We start from the raw sequence: 14370 nt of genomic DNA, 5'->3' as shown, positions 1-14370 counted from the left end.
TGGGAAAGAGAGAGAGAGAGAGAGAGAGAGAGAGAGAGAGAGAGAGAGAAGCAGAGAGATGAAGACACACACACAGAGAGAGAGAATGGCCTACTCATCTAGTCAGCTTCATGGGTGAATGGTAATGATGGCTCCAAGATGCTCGGAGTGCCATCTTCTGAATGGGCCATTCAATAGCCCTCCCTCTCTGTGCCCAATCCACACAACTTCCCAGGGAAGACATTCCAGGCAAATGGGAGCTGGTGCTCCATCTCCTTATGCAGGATGCTGCTCGCATGCTCAGAGAGGACAGGCAGCAAAATGAAGGTTGAGGGACACCAAGTCCAGGAGGCTCCAATAGTCAACCCTGTTCAGGGGCATGGACCTTGTCTGGTGCCTGATGATGCCAGCTCCTGACATTGTTTGTACTGAGCAAGTCCATGAATTCACATTTCCCTGGTTTCAGGCTGCAAGTCTCACTGTGTCTACTCACAAGCAGGGATTAGCTGGCCCCTAATATAATGAATTTTTGTACATTGCCTTCCACAGATGTATACATTTGTATGCACACTTTTATTTGCATTTGAGCATGCATTATATGGCTGGAAAGGAGATGTGGGTGGTGCTGTGGTCTAAACCACGGAGCTTGCTGATTGGCAGGTCAGCGGTTCGAATCTGCGCAACAGGGTGAGCTCCCATTGCTCTTTCCCAGCTTCTGCCAACCTAGCAGTTCCAAAGCATACCAGCACAAGTAGATAAATAGGTACCAACAGGAAGGTAAATAGCATTTCAGTGCACTGTGGCACTCATCACAGTGTTCCATTGTGCCAGAAGCGGTTTAGTCATGCTGGCCACATGACCTGGAAAGCTGCCTGTGGACAAATGCCAGCTCCCTTTGCCTGAAGCAAGATGAGCGCTGCAACCCCATAGTCACCTTTGACTGGACTTAAACCATCCAGGGGTCCTTTAATTCTATGGCTGGAGAACTGCAGTACAAAATTCGTGAAAGTGACAATTTCAAAGGAGGGGGGCGCTTCTGTTTGGTTATTGTTTCATAAAGTGCAAAGTTAAATACGAAATGAATCGAATTTCTCTCCCATCCCTATTCAGAAGTCCCATTGAATTCAATGGGCCTTACACCCCAGTAAATGGGGTTAGGGTTGCCATGTTAATGCGACTTTCAAACCACTCCACCTCTCAGATTTCCTTATTTGTTCAAGTCTCTCTTATTTACTGAAGGTGGGTGGAAAGCTGGTTTACGTAAGACCAAACTGAGTATTTGTGAGGAACTTGATGTGGAGATTAAGGTCTGTGGAAGGCAGAGGTGAAAAAAAGCTTGGGGGAGGGTGTCAGCAAATTCACCTATAAGGCTGGATTTGTTTGGACATTGATAAAGATGTATTATTGTCTGATTAACTAGGAAGGTGCAGAAGGAAAATGGGGAAAGGTTAGGGCCAGAGTTGTTGCCACATTCATCTCCTTCTCCAGTCACTCAGTTATATTTACATAGAAGAAGAATGTCAGAAATATATTTTTCACTCATAGAGAGGCATGCAAGGCTGACCCTAGCATTAGTCAGAGTGAAGTCACCACCTCAGGCAGTTGGATGTAGATTTCATAAAAGGGCAGCAAATTGTTAGCTCTCCATGGGAGTATCAATGGAATACATTAGTATTAAATTAAGCAGTTAACAATTTGCTGCCCTTTCATGAAATCCTAATCCAACTGCCTGGATTGCAGGATTTTCTGTCTCAAGGGCCAAAATAACTTGGCCACTCCAATTCACCTGACTCCACCCTGAGATATACGGTACTTTTGGATTAATCCAGGAAGACTCAGTCTTCATGCAATGCATTGGGTTTGTTGCTATGGAATAACTGAATACTCAAACAGATTTATTGATCAACAAGTGACGCCAAGGTTCTTTATTTGCAATAAAAGGTTTTGGTTGTTCAGCAGCAAGGAAAGATCCCACAAGAGAGATTCATTTACGAAACAAAAAGGGGCAGAAGGCACTGTGTTGCAGTGGTTTCCTGGGTGTCTAATACTGCAAAAGAAGAAAAGGAACACCCATTAGAATTCAAATGCCAAGAGAGACCCATAGGGCAGCTCTCCCCAATATGTCTTTCTCTCTAAATCTCCTCATCTTACATTCCACTGGGCGCTACAGCATATGACAGATGTCTGTCACAGGTACAAAAAGGTGTTTCTTTCAGTAAAACCACCATATTATGAAATCAGGATACTAATCTGTAGCTCATACATTTTCCTGAATATTTGGAGAAGTTATGTGTCTTTCTAGCTAGCTACTAGACTCTTACCCCACTCTCAAGGTGGGCTCAAAGTGCTTAGACAGACTTAGATATGTGCCTGCCTTTCCTCCAATTTTCCCCACAACAAGCTTTCCAAGGAACAGCCATTGCTCAATAGTAGGCCATTTACTTTGCATGAAGATCTCATGTTCAAACCCTTGCATCTCCATATATGACTGGGAGAAACCTCCTTTTCTGAAACCCCAGACAGCCACTGCCAGTCAATGTAGACAATAGGGAGGGAGGTGGGCCAAAGTAACTGACTTGGTATAAGACAGCATCCTCTGTTTGTTCCCTTATTAGGCTGAAAATGCCAGACTAGATGGGAGCTTGGCTTGACAAGCATCCCTTACATCCCTATTTCACTGTTAACTCCCCAGTCACCACTGGAAACAAAATGCTAGGCTAGATGGACCTAGCCTATTTCTCGACCTATTTCACCAAGACAACTCTTACATTCTTATAATACATTAGTTCTGCCCCCATCCCATAACACTCTACTTGGGTGGCATGATGCATCCATTTCTCTTGTTTATGCAAAGGCAACCCTGTATGCTTCCAGTGATACTGTGGCAACAAAATGACACAGCCATGCCATCAAACCCTATTCCTAATGGAGAGATTCAGCATTACTAATACTCACCCAAACAATGGGGTCATCATTATTATTCTGCAAGGCAAAACATTGACAGATCATTCAGCTACTAATCCAAATTTGTGGTTTTTCAATATGTAGTTACAGACTCTTAGGCGGCATGTTCAGGTATGCATTTGCAGTTAGGCAAGGGGGGGGGGGAATCACTTTGAGGGTTCTTTTCCAGATACCATCCATAAAAAAAAAGATCTAGACCTGGGAGGAGAAACCTCTGGTCCTCCAGATGTTGGTGGACTGCAAATCTCATCTTCCGTGGATACTGGCCCTGCTGGCTGGGCCTGGTGGGGGTTGGATTTTAACAATACCTAGAGGGCCACAGGTTCCTCACCTCTGATCTAGTTCCTCTCACTCACAAGATTTTTTGGAATATGGCATAAAGTGAAGTCATTAAGTGTTACCCTTTATGCCCAGCATGGAAAATAAAGTACAAAGTGTAGAAATGGAGTACTTGGGAAATGCTTGGGTAGAAAGGTAATACTTAGAAAGTACTCAGGGTAAAAAGATAGGCATCCATGTGATACATGAGATCTTGCCTGGGTGGTTATGCTACATGGCTGGGCTGTGGGACGCTGGGGACTGCCTGTCAAAATTGCTGCTGCTTCTTTTTGTAAAAGAACAAACAGGCTTGACATCTGAACAGATAATAATCTGATGTAACTGAGAGCATTTGAAAGGGAATATCAAAAGAAGAGCGCTGCCAGGCTCCACAAGGGAGTGTTATGTTTTGAATTGTTATAGAAACCTTAATTCATGTGTGGCAGAATAATTCTGGAAGAGAGAGAATCCATGGGTGCATGGATTCATGTAACTAGACAGTGGGATCTTCTGTTTGTTCCATCCCTACAGAACTGCTGCTTCACAACCATTCAGTCTCATTGCTCTCTTGGAAATGCCCAGGCTTGCTGTCAACATTTTCTTTGTGGTGGGGGGCTGTATAGCTGGCAATGTCAGAGATCATCCAAGAGATACTGTGAAATATTTTGTTGCAGGCTGAGGTCTCTGTGTTTGATTATAGAGAAGGCAAATGACTCCACAAAGTATTCCCCATGGGGATTTCAAATGCTAGGGCAGGATTGAGGCCCTTATGTTGTTGGATTCCAATTCCCATCAGTACCAGTCAACATGGATAATGATCAGGGATTATGAGAGCTGTCGTCCAGCAACATCGGGAAGGCAAGAGGGGGCCGCCCCTGTGTAAGATGATCCCAAAGCTTGGCTGTCTTAAGTAGCCAGTTGCCAGCCCAAGAGAATAACTGGTGTGACAAGCGAATGTACAAGCAAGATGCTCAAGTTGGCTTATCTCTGGTACTTACTCCATTGTTGTTGAAGCTGTTGTCACCAGCATTGTTGTTATCAAAACTTCCACTGTTCTATAAACAGAATACAAGGGGATATATTAGTGATCTGCAGTTCTCTCGTGGCAAGGAGCTTTACGGGGTCAGTTTCCTTTGAGAGAGCATTATACCCTTATGGCGTTTGGTAATACCTACAAATATACAAGTTCAGCAAGGAGGTGCAGGAGGTGCCTGGACCTGTCACCAGTACTGGAGCCAGGCTCCCCACAGTGGATGGCTGTGACTGGGAACTGCCCACTGTTTCAATTTGCTGCAAAGTGCTGGCATAGCTTTGCTTTGGAGCACTGTGTGAGGAATTTTAAAAGGGCAGCCAGGGTGTCCTCCACTGCAGGAGGAGGCCACCTTGCCAGGGACACCTCAACCTGGGACCTGCCTGCAAGAATGAACACAGGCCAAAAAGGGGGGAGAGTGCCAGGGCAGTGTTTAAAGCAGGGGGAGTTCCTTCAGAGGCAGAAAGGAACGTGCTTGTAGCTTCCTAGACAGATGCACAGCTCAAGTTTTCTATCTGCATTCCTCTTTGCTAAACTCTCTCTCTCCAGAGTACATGCCCCACCAGACAAGTGGAGAAAATAGCAGTCCCCAGCCATCAATGTTAATTTAAGCAAACATCTTCTTTGGATTCAGTTTCAATCAATTTGGGTGTACCCAGTACTTCACACTATTGACTCAAGCTCTACAGTCCCCCCTCAAAAAAAATATTGTATAAGTTTAGGGTTGCTTTAACCCAGGGTTGAGGAACCTGTGACCCTTTAGATTCTGGGGGACTATACCTCCCAACATCCCTGGGCCATCACAGCCAGTGGTCAGGAATGAGGGGAGGTAAAGGTAAAGGTAAAGGTACCCCTGCCCGTACGGGCCAGTCTTGACAGACTCTGGGGTTGTGCGCCCATCTCACTCAAGAGGCCGGGGGCCAGCGCTGTCCGGAGACACTTCCGGGTCACGTGGCCAGCGTGACAAAGCTGCATCTGGCGAGCCAGCACAGCACACGGAAACGCTGTTTACCTTCCCGCCAGTAAGTGGTCCCTATTTATCTACTTGCACCCGGGGGTGCTTTCGAACTGCTAGGTTGGCAGGCGCTGGGACTGAGCAGCGGGAGCGCACCCCGCCGCGGGGATTCGAACCACCGACCTTTTGATCAGCAAGCCCTAGGCGCTGAGGCTTTTACCCACAGCGCCACCCGCGTCCCCCAATGAGGGGAGTTACTGTCCAACAATTATTGGGATGCCCACTGGTTCTCCATCTCTGTTTTAGAGCAATGCTAGACTAGACGGATTATGTATACCCTTGCTGATACTTACTCCTCCATATGCCCAAAACTGGTTCTGCAACAGAAAACAGGAAAAAAAAAAGAAATTGAGAACACCCCCCAGATACCCAGTCTATCATTTTCATATGAAGGATATTATACAAATCTAAATAAATTATTATTGTTGTATCAGCTCAGACCATTGGTCTATCTAGCTCAATACTGTCTACACTGGGGCAGGGTACATTTTTCAACTGATGAGACACATTCCTTTCTGGGCAACCTTCCAGGGGACAAAGTGGGCAGAGCAATAAGTGTGTAAATTACCTTAATACTGCAAAGTAGTTTCTTCATATTCACACAATCTCCTCTACCTACCACCCAGACAATGGATACTGTGCCCTAATTGGATGTGGTTCTCCAAGAAGCAGAAGCATACACAGCATATTCCAAGCCCTCCCTGGAGATGCCAGTAATTGTCCCTGGCACTTGCTGCATGCAAGGCAGGTGCACTAAGCATAAAGCCATGGTCCCTCCCTGAGTTGGGGCAATGTGCTGCAACACTGTAGAAGGATTAGCATTAATGGAGATCTAAGCTTGGGTAGAAATGCATCCTTTTATTAAGCCAATGCATTTTTTATTTTTAATCAATGTATTTAAAATAATAATAATCTGCATGTTACCAAAGAGAATGAAGCATAATTAGTGAGAATGTTTGCTGCCATTTTTAAAAAAGATGCCAATATTTGAGGAAAGGGGAATATGGATCATCACAGAGGAATTCTAGGGGACTTACTCCATTGTTGTTGAAGCTGTCAGATCCTACGCTGTTGCCATCAAAGCTGCCTGCATTCTGCAAGGGAACAGAATGAGCATAGTGTTAGGTGGAGGAGTGGAAACAGCAGCCCCTTCTTAAAACAGCATTAACTGGATCAGAGTCAGGGATAGAACGCTTGGAAGGATTTGGATATGAACCCAAAGGTAGAAAAGCTCCCCACCCACCTTCTCTCTCTCTCTCTCTCTCTCTCTCTCTCTCTCTCTCTCTCTCTCTGTGTGTGTGTGTGTGTGTGTGTGAAGAAGCTGAGGGCATCTACATTCTCTGAAACTGTTTCTCATCAGAATCCACACCCACCTAACAAGTGGAATGGGTAGTAGCCACTGAACAGCAATGCTAACTTAAGCAAATATCTTCTTTGGCTTCAGTTTCAATCACTTTGGGTGCACCCAGCACTGACACTATTGAATCAATACAGGCACTTTTCATGTTCTAACCACCAGCTGATCTATAGGATTAGGGTTGCTTTAACTTAGGGGTGGGGAACCTGTGGCCTTCCAGATGCTGAAGGACTCCAGCTCCCATGATCCCTGGGTCCGGAATGATGGGTGCCACTGTCCAATGAAATCTGGATGCCCACAGGTTTTCTATCTTGGTTTTAGGGCAATGCTAGGCTAGATGGATCATGCACATGCTTGCTGATACTTACCCCTCCATTCCCCCCCAACTGGTTCTGCAACAGAAATCAGGGGAGAAAAGTCATAAATTAAGAGCATGCCCAGATACCTAATTTATAACAAGCAGAGAAGGCATTTCACTGAACTAAAAGTTATAGCTCTCTTACTGCAATGCTATTATGCAATCTACCCATTTTACTTAGGAATTCTATGGTTCTATGGAAGCAGCCCTGTCCTGTGTCAAGTCAGATTATTAGTGCATCCAGCTCCATATTGTCTGCACCAGGGCAGGGAACCTTCTTCAAACCAACAGCTACATTCCTTTCTGGGCAACCTTCCAGGTAACAAAAGCCAGTGGTGGACACAGCCAGGAACAAAGGTGGACAGAGCAATGACTGTGCATTTTACCTTATTACTATAATATATTTTCTTCATATTCATACAACCTTGTATATCCATCCTCCAAGCAGTGTATATTGTGCCCTAATTGGTTGTGGTTCTCCAAGGTTTCATACAGGGCACATTCCAAGGCCTCCCTGGAGATGCCAGCATTTGTCCTGGCACCTTCTGCATGCAAGGCAGAAGCACTAACCATAAATCCATGGTCCCTCCCTGAGTTGGGGCAACACTGTAGAAGGACTGGTATGAATGGAGATCTAAGCTTGGGTGGAAATGCATCCTTTTATTAAACCAATGTATGCTTTTATTTTTTTTAAATAATAGGATACCAAAGAGAAGGAAGCACAATCAGTGGGAATGTTTGCTACCATTGATTAAAAAAAGACCATTGTTTGAGGAAAGGGGAATATGGATCATCACAAAAGACAGAGGGGACTTACTCCGTTGTTGTTGAAGCTGCCAGATCCTGCGTTGTTGCCATCAAAGCTGCCTCCATTCTGCAAAAGAACAAAATGAGCACAATGTTAGGTGGAGGACTGGAAAGAGGAGCCCCTTCTTAAAACAGCAATAACTAGATCAGATCAGGGATGGAACTCTGGACAGGATTTGGATGTGGACCCAAAGGTAGAAAAGTCCCCCGTCTTCTCTCTCTCTCTCTCTCTCTCTCTCTCTGTGTGTGTGTGTGTGTGTCAAACAGTTAGCAAGGGAGGCAGGTAAGAAGCTGAGAGCAAGGACCCACGGATACCTGAAAACCTCAGGTTTTCTATCTATGTTCTGTTAAACTGTTTCTCATCAGAGTCCACACCCACCTAACAAGCGGAATGGGTGGTAGCCACTGAACATCAGTGCTAACTGAAACAAATATCTTCTTTGGCTTCAGTTTCAAGCACTTTGGGTGCACCCAGCACTGACACTATTGAATCAATACAGGCTCTTTTCATGTTCTAACCACCAGCTGATCTATAGGATTAGGGTTGCTTTAACTTAGGGGTGGGGAACCTGTGGCCTTCCAGATGCTGAAGGACTCCAGCTCCCATGATCCCTGGGTCCGGAATGATGGGTGCCACTGTCCAGTGAAATCTGGATGCCCACAGGTTTTCTATCTTGGTTTTAGGCCAATGCTAGACTAGATGGATCACGCACATGCTTGCTGATACTTACTCCTCCATACACCCAAAACTCGTTCTGCAACAGAAAACAGGGGAGAAAATTAATAAATTAAGAGCATCCCCAGATACCCTATTTACAACAAGTTACATTCCTTTCTGGGCAACTTTCCAGGGGACAAAAGCCAGTGGTGGACACAGCCAGAAACAAAAGTGGGCAGAGCAATAAATGTGCATTTTACTTTATTATTGTGTTAATCTATTCACATTCACCAGCCCTTTATCCTCCATCCAGGCAGTGTATATTGGGTCCTAATTGGTTGTGGCTTTCCAAGGTTTCATACAGAGCACATTCCAATCCCTCCCTGAATATCTGAGTGATTGTTCCTGGTATCATCTGCATGCAAAGTGGATGCACTAAACATTAAGCCATGGTCCCTCCCTGAGTTGGGCCAACATGCTGCAACAATATAGGACTAACATGAATGGAGATCTAAGCTTCGGTGGAAATGCATCCTTTTATTAAGCCAATGCATCTTAAAAAAAAAAAATCATCTGCAGGTTACCAAAGGAAGCACAATCAGTGGTGATGTTTGCTACCTTAATTTTTTTTTTTAAGACCATTATTTGGCTGAGGAAATACAGATCAGCAGAAAACACATAGGAATTCTATGACTTACTCCATTGTTGTTGAAGCTGCCAGATCCTGCTTGGTTGCCATCAAAGCTGTGTGCATTCTGCAAGAAGAGAGCATCCTGTTAGGTGGAGGGCTGGAAAGAGAAGCCCTTTCCTAAAGCAGCAATGACTGGATCCGGGTCTGGGATGGAAATCTGGGCAGCAAGTGTATTCAGAAGCATAACCCTTCCATGGCTCCAGATAGTCTTTTCCTCCATCAATTTGTTTAATCCCCCTTTAAAGCCAACCTCTGTCAAGTTTGGTTTCTCTTGCTTTCTTAAATTCAGTTCTCCATTCTTCCAGATTAATCTGTATTTTAAAAAACCAACAGCAGCTCTCCTGAGAATCTATCGGCATTTTGGTGTTTTTTCTCTGAATCGTTGCACACAGTTTTGCCTTACAGATATTTCTGCCAAAAAAAAAAAAAAATGTTCTGGAACAGAATGATTTATATTTGCTACTTTAACTAAAATATGCATTTATATGCACAGCTGACATTGGCATGTGTTTTTTTGCACTGCAAAATTTGGAGAAATGAAAGAAAGAAAATTTGAAGAATTTTGATGGATGGATGTGTTTTGGACTAAATAGTGTTTAGGAAAGTATGGATTAGGTAGGTTTACCTTTAAATGAGAATGGAATGATATTTCTCTCCTACCCCTACATTCACCTCAACTCTCCATATGGACCCCAATCCAGCACAGTGGGTACTCACCAAATGTTGCCCAACTTTTGATGTATTTTTTATTTCTAGAGGGCTTGAGTAATCCAAAGGAACAGCCAACATTTCTCTGTTCAGTTGCTACTTGAACTGTCATTGGGATTTTGAATATTTTTTTAGAATTCAATGAGCAGGTGCTGCTGATAACATTTGAGTCCAGGATGGGGGCATATGCTGCTGGACCCCAACTCCCATCTGCCCTAGTTCAGCATAGCCAGTGGTCAAGGCTGATGGGAATTGTAGTCCAACAATACCTGCAGCCCCACAGGTTCTCCAGCTTTGTTTTAGGGAAATGCTACATGAGATGGATCATGTATATACCCTTGCTGATACTTACTCCTCCTAATCCCTCATAATCATTCTGAAACATGAAAGAAAAAGAAAAACCAGAAATTAACAACATTTATAATTGAAAGAGTGCACATTTCACCAGATTACAAGTTCTATCCATTCTACATAGATAGACAGCTGCCTTACAGGTGGTTGGAGGCGGTTGGAGGATGGATGGCGGCTAACAGATTGAGATTGAATCCTGACAAGACAGAAGTACTGTTTCTGGGGGACAGGAGGCGGGCAGGTGTGGAGGACTCCCTGGTCCTGAATGCGGTACCTGTGCCCCTGAAGGACCAGGTGTGCAGCCTGGGAGTCATTTTGGACTCACAGCTGTCCATGGAGGCACAAGTTAAATCCGTGTCCAGGGCAGCTGTGTACCAGCTCCATCTGGTACGCAGGCTGAGACCCTATCTGCCTGTGGACTGCCTCGCCAGAGTGGTGCATGCTCTGGTTATCTCCCGCTTGGACTACTGCAATGCACTCTACGTGGGGCTACCTTTGAAGGTGACCCGGAAACTACAACTAATCCAGAACGCAGCAGCCAGACTGGTGACAGGGAGCGGCCGCCGAGACCATATAACACCGGTCTTGAAAGACCTACATTGGCTCCCAGTACGTTTCCGAGCACAATTCAAAGTGTTGGTGCTGACCTTTAAAGCCCTAAACGGCCTCGGTCCAGTATACCTGAAGGAGCGTCTCCACCCCCATCGTTCTACCCGGACACTGAGGTCCAGCACCGAGGGCCTTCTGGCGGTTCCCTCACTGCGAGAAGTCAAGTTACAGGGAACCAGGCAGAGGGCCTTCTCGGTAGTGGCGCCCTCCCTGTGGAATGCCCTCCCACCAGATGTCAAAGAGAACAACAACTACCAGACTTTTAGAAGACATCTGAAGGCAGCCCTGTTTAGGGATGCTTTTAATGTTTGATGTATCATAGTATTTTAATATTCTTTTGGAAGCCGCCCAGAGTGGCTGGGGAGGCCCAGCCAGATGGGCGGGGTATAAATAATAAATTATTATTATTATTATTATTATTATTACACTGAGTCCCAACATTGGTCTATCTAGCTCAATACAGTCTACATTGGGGCTGGAATACATTTTCAGCTTGAGGGCCACATTTCATTCTGGACAACCTTCCAGGGGCCAAGTGCAAGTTGTGGGTGGGGCCAGAGACAAAAGTGAGAATAGAAATAAATATGTGGGGGGTTTGTTTTGTTTTTTTACTTTGCTACACGAACTTAGTTTCTTGACATGCACACATCCTTCCTGATCATCCATCCAGGCAGTGCATTTTGTGCACTGACTGGTTGCATCTCTCAAGGGCTTGAGGCTGGAGAGCTTCCAAGTTCTACCTGGAGATGCCAGGGATTGTCTTTGGGACCTTCTGCATGCAAAGCACCAAGCAGTGAGCTGAAGTCCCTCCCTGAGTTGGAACAACATGCTAGAGCACAATGGAAGGACTAGTATGAATGGAGATCTAAGCTTGGGTGGAAATGCATCCTTATATTAAGCAAATGCATCCTTTATCTTTTTAAAAAAATATATAGCAATTTGCAGGGTACCTAACAGAAGGAAACATTTCAGTGGAAATGTTTGCTAGCATTTCTTTAAGATTTTTATACATATAGTGGAAAGGGGAATACTGATAAACACAGAGGAGTTCTGGGGTACTTACTCCATTGTTGTTGAAGCTGCCAGATCCTACATTGTTGCCATCAAAGCTGCCTCCATTCTGTAGGGGGACAGAATGAGTTATTCTGTTAGGTGGAGGACTGTAGCGTCTCCCTAAAGCAGCATTGACTGCATTGGGGTCTTGGATGAAAGTTTGGGCAAGATTTGCACGTGGACCCAAAGGAAGAGAAGTGTTTGTAGTTGTAGGGGCATGGGGGGAAGCAAACACCAAGCAAGGGAAACAGAGAAGAAGCGAGGGCTCACAGAAGGCTAGGGTGAACTTGGTGGAGCTCTCATACCCTTTGCAGTTAGTGGTCTGCCAGGCATGCGGAATTTCAGCAAGTAAAGTTTGCTCTGAAGATTTTTACTCTCAAGTCAAGGAAAGCTTCAGATGCCAAATTTGCACTCCATAAGGGATGTGAGGCCTCAGCAAAGCAAAGGAGCAAACTAGACACATTAAGAACAAGCCAATTCATGGTCACTTGCTCAATAGTATCATGACCTCCAGTTGTAATATGCTGGCCAGTGACCTCATCCCTGCCTCCTTTTATACGTGGGGTGAGATGCTGCAGAAGTGACTTATTGAAGTGCTTTGCTCTCTTGGGGACTGTTTCATTAAATTTCTTCCAAGAAAGGGAAAATTCTCCACCAGTTTCTCAGAAGTGAGGCAGCAGTGCCAATAACAAAATGCCCCTTCCTTCCTTCCTTCCTTCTGCATGTGCCGCTAACAGCAGCTGCCTTTGCATCTTCCAAAGTATCCCTGACCAGGCAGCATTGTTAGCCAATGGAAGCAGGGGGAGAATGGTGTGTGCCACCCAAAAAAATGACATTTGGGTGACCTCTGCAAAAAGGCATTCCAAATGCAGTGAGAAAATGAAAAATCTTAGCAGTGCTTTCAGAAAAATGCATTGTGATCTATTGATTTATCATTAAGTGGGAAATGAGATTTGTGAGTCTTTGTTGTTGTTTAGTCGTCTTAGTCATGTTCGACTCTCCGTGACCCCATGAACCAGAGCATGCCTTGGAAACTCTCACAGTCTTCTCAAAGCTTCTCCTTTTTTTATTTCCATGGACCTTTCTTGGCAAAATACTGGAGTGGATTGCCAGTTCCTTCTCCAGGTGGACCACATTTAGTCTAAACTCTCGGCTATGACCTGTATGTCTTGGGTGGCCCTGCATGGCATAGCTCATAGCCCCTTTGCCATGAAAAGGCAGTGATCCATGAAGGGGTTGTGTGTCTTAAAGGTAAAGGGACCCCTGACCATTAGGTCCAGTCGTGGCCAATTCTGGGGTTGCGGCACTCATCTCGCTTTAGTGGCTGAGGGAGCCAGCATACAGCTTCCGGGTCATGTGGCCAGCATGACTAAGCCACTTCTGGCGAAGCAGAGCAGCGCACGGAAACACCATTTACCTTCCTGCTGGAGCGGTACCTATTTATCTACTTGCACTTTTTGGTGTGCTTTCGAACTGCTAGGTTGGCAGGAGCAGAGACTGAGCAACGGGAGCTCACCCCGTCGTGGGGATTTGAACCGCCAATCTTCTGATCGGCAAGCCTTAGGCTCTGTGGGTTAAAACCTCACAGTATCTCGAGGAGGAAACCTACAAGACAAATTTTGAGAGGGGTCGGGGGGGGGCACACAAAACTCCATCACAGTGGAGAGCCCAGGAGCTGCCAGCAATTAACTTTGTGCTTCCAGGGCTATGTAGAAGAGTTTCAGGTTCTTCTTTTTAGAATAGGATAAATATGAAGATTAGGTAGAGCATTGCACTGTAACCCTTGGAAGAAGAAGAGTGAATTCACAAGTACAGAAATAGCAAATTGGGATGGTCATTCGTGGAATGTACTACTTCAGTAACTGCATTTTAGAGTTACCTGATATTTTTTATTGGCTTCTGTGCCCCAAAGCACAACATTAGCAAATGCCGACACTGTGAAACACAGCCCTGATTTCTACAGATTCATCAGGAAGTTTCAGCAATCTGTGCATACACACTGACCCCCCCCCCCCGGCACCACCTAGGCTCTCAGGATTTTGCCTTGTTCATTCTTACCGCAGGTGCAGCCTGGGTGCTGCGCAGAGACAGCAGGCAGAGGCCGAGGAAAGCAGCTGCAACCTGGAACTTCATTTTGGGTTTCTCGTGCTTTGTTCTCCCTCTCAGCTGGGCTTGGGAATAATGGTGTGTTGTGGGGCTCTATTTATGCTGGGCCCTATCATGGGCAGTGCCACACTTGTGGGCCAAGCCCAGTGACTCATGCCTGCAGCTCCCTCTCCCAAGGGTGGGGAACCTCGGGCTCAGCAATATTTATTTTATTCATTTAGAATAAGATATTTACACTGGTTAGCTTTTTTAAAAATAAAAAATCTGAGCCATTTATGACAGTTATACATAAATCCACACAAGAAAAAGCAAACAAAATGTTAACATGAGAAATCCACAAACTGTTATGGAAAGAGGAATTATTAA

The 14370-nt window shown here is 45.1% G+C and overlaps 1 protein-coding gene across 1 annotated transcript; it reads right to left on the bottom strand.

The window, feature by feature from the left end:
- Positions 1–1873: 1873 nt before the first annotated feature.
- On the bottom strand, positions 1874–14113 carry LOC309346342 (uncharacterized protein). The gene is made up of 11 exons (XM_081869988.1): positions 13957–14113; positions 11909–11965; positions 10238–10261; positions 9185–9241; positions 8560–8583; positions 7032–7895; positions 6344–6400; positions 5600–5623; positions 4260–4316; positions 2935–2961; positions 1874–2026 (listed from the first exon to the last, which is right to left on the bottom strand). The coding sequence occupies exons 1-6, from the start codon at positions 14029–14031 to the stop codon at positions 7815–7817; spliced, it is 318 nt and encodes a 105-aa protein (XP_081726114.1). The 5' UTR covers positions 14032–14113; the 3' UTR covers positions 1874–2026; positions 2935–2961; positions 4260–4316; positions 5600–5623; positions 6344–6400; positions 7032–7814.
- Positions 14114–14370: the final 257 nt, after the last annotated feature.

This window comes from Podarcis erhardii (genome assembly GCF_964252035.2).
Source record: "Podarcis erhardii genome assembly, chromosome: 7".
NCBI classification, from domain to species: domain Eukaryota; kingdom Metazoa; phylum Chordata; class Lepidosauria; order Squamata; family Lacertidae; genus Podarcis; species Podarcis erhardii.
Note: the sequence above shows the minus strand (reverse complement) of the source record. Positions and strands in the feature narration are given on the sequence as shown.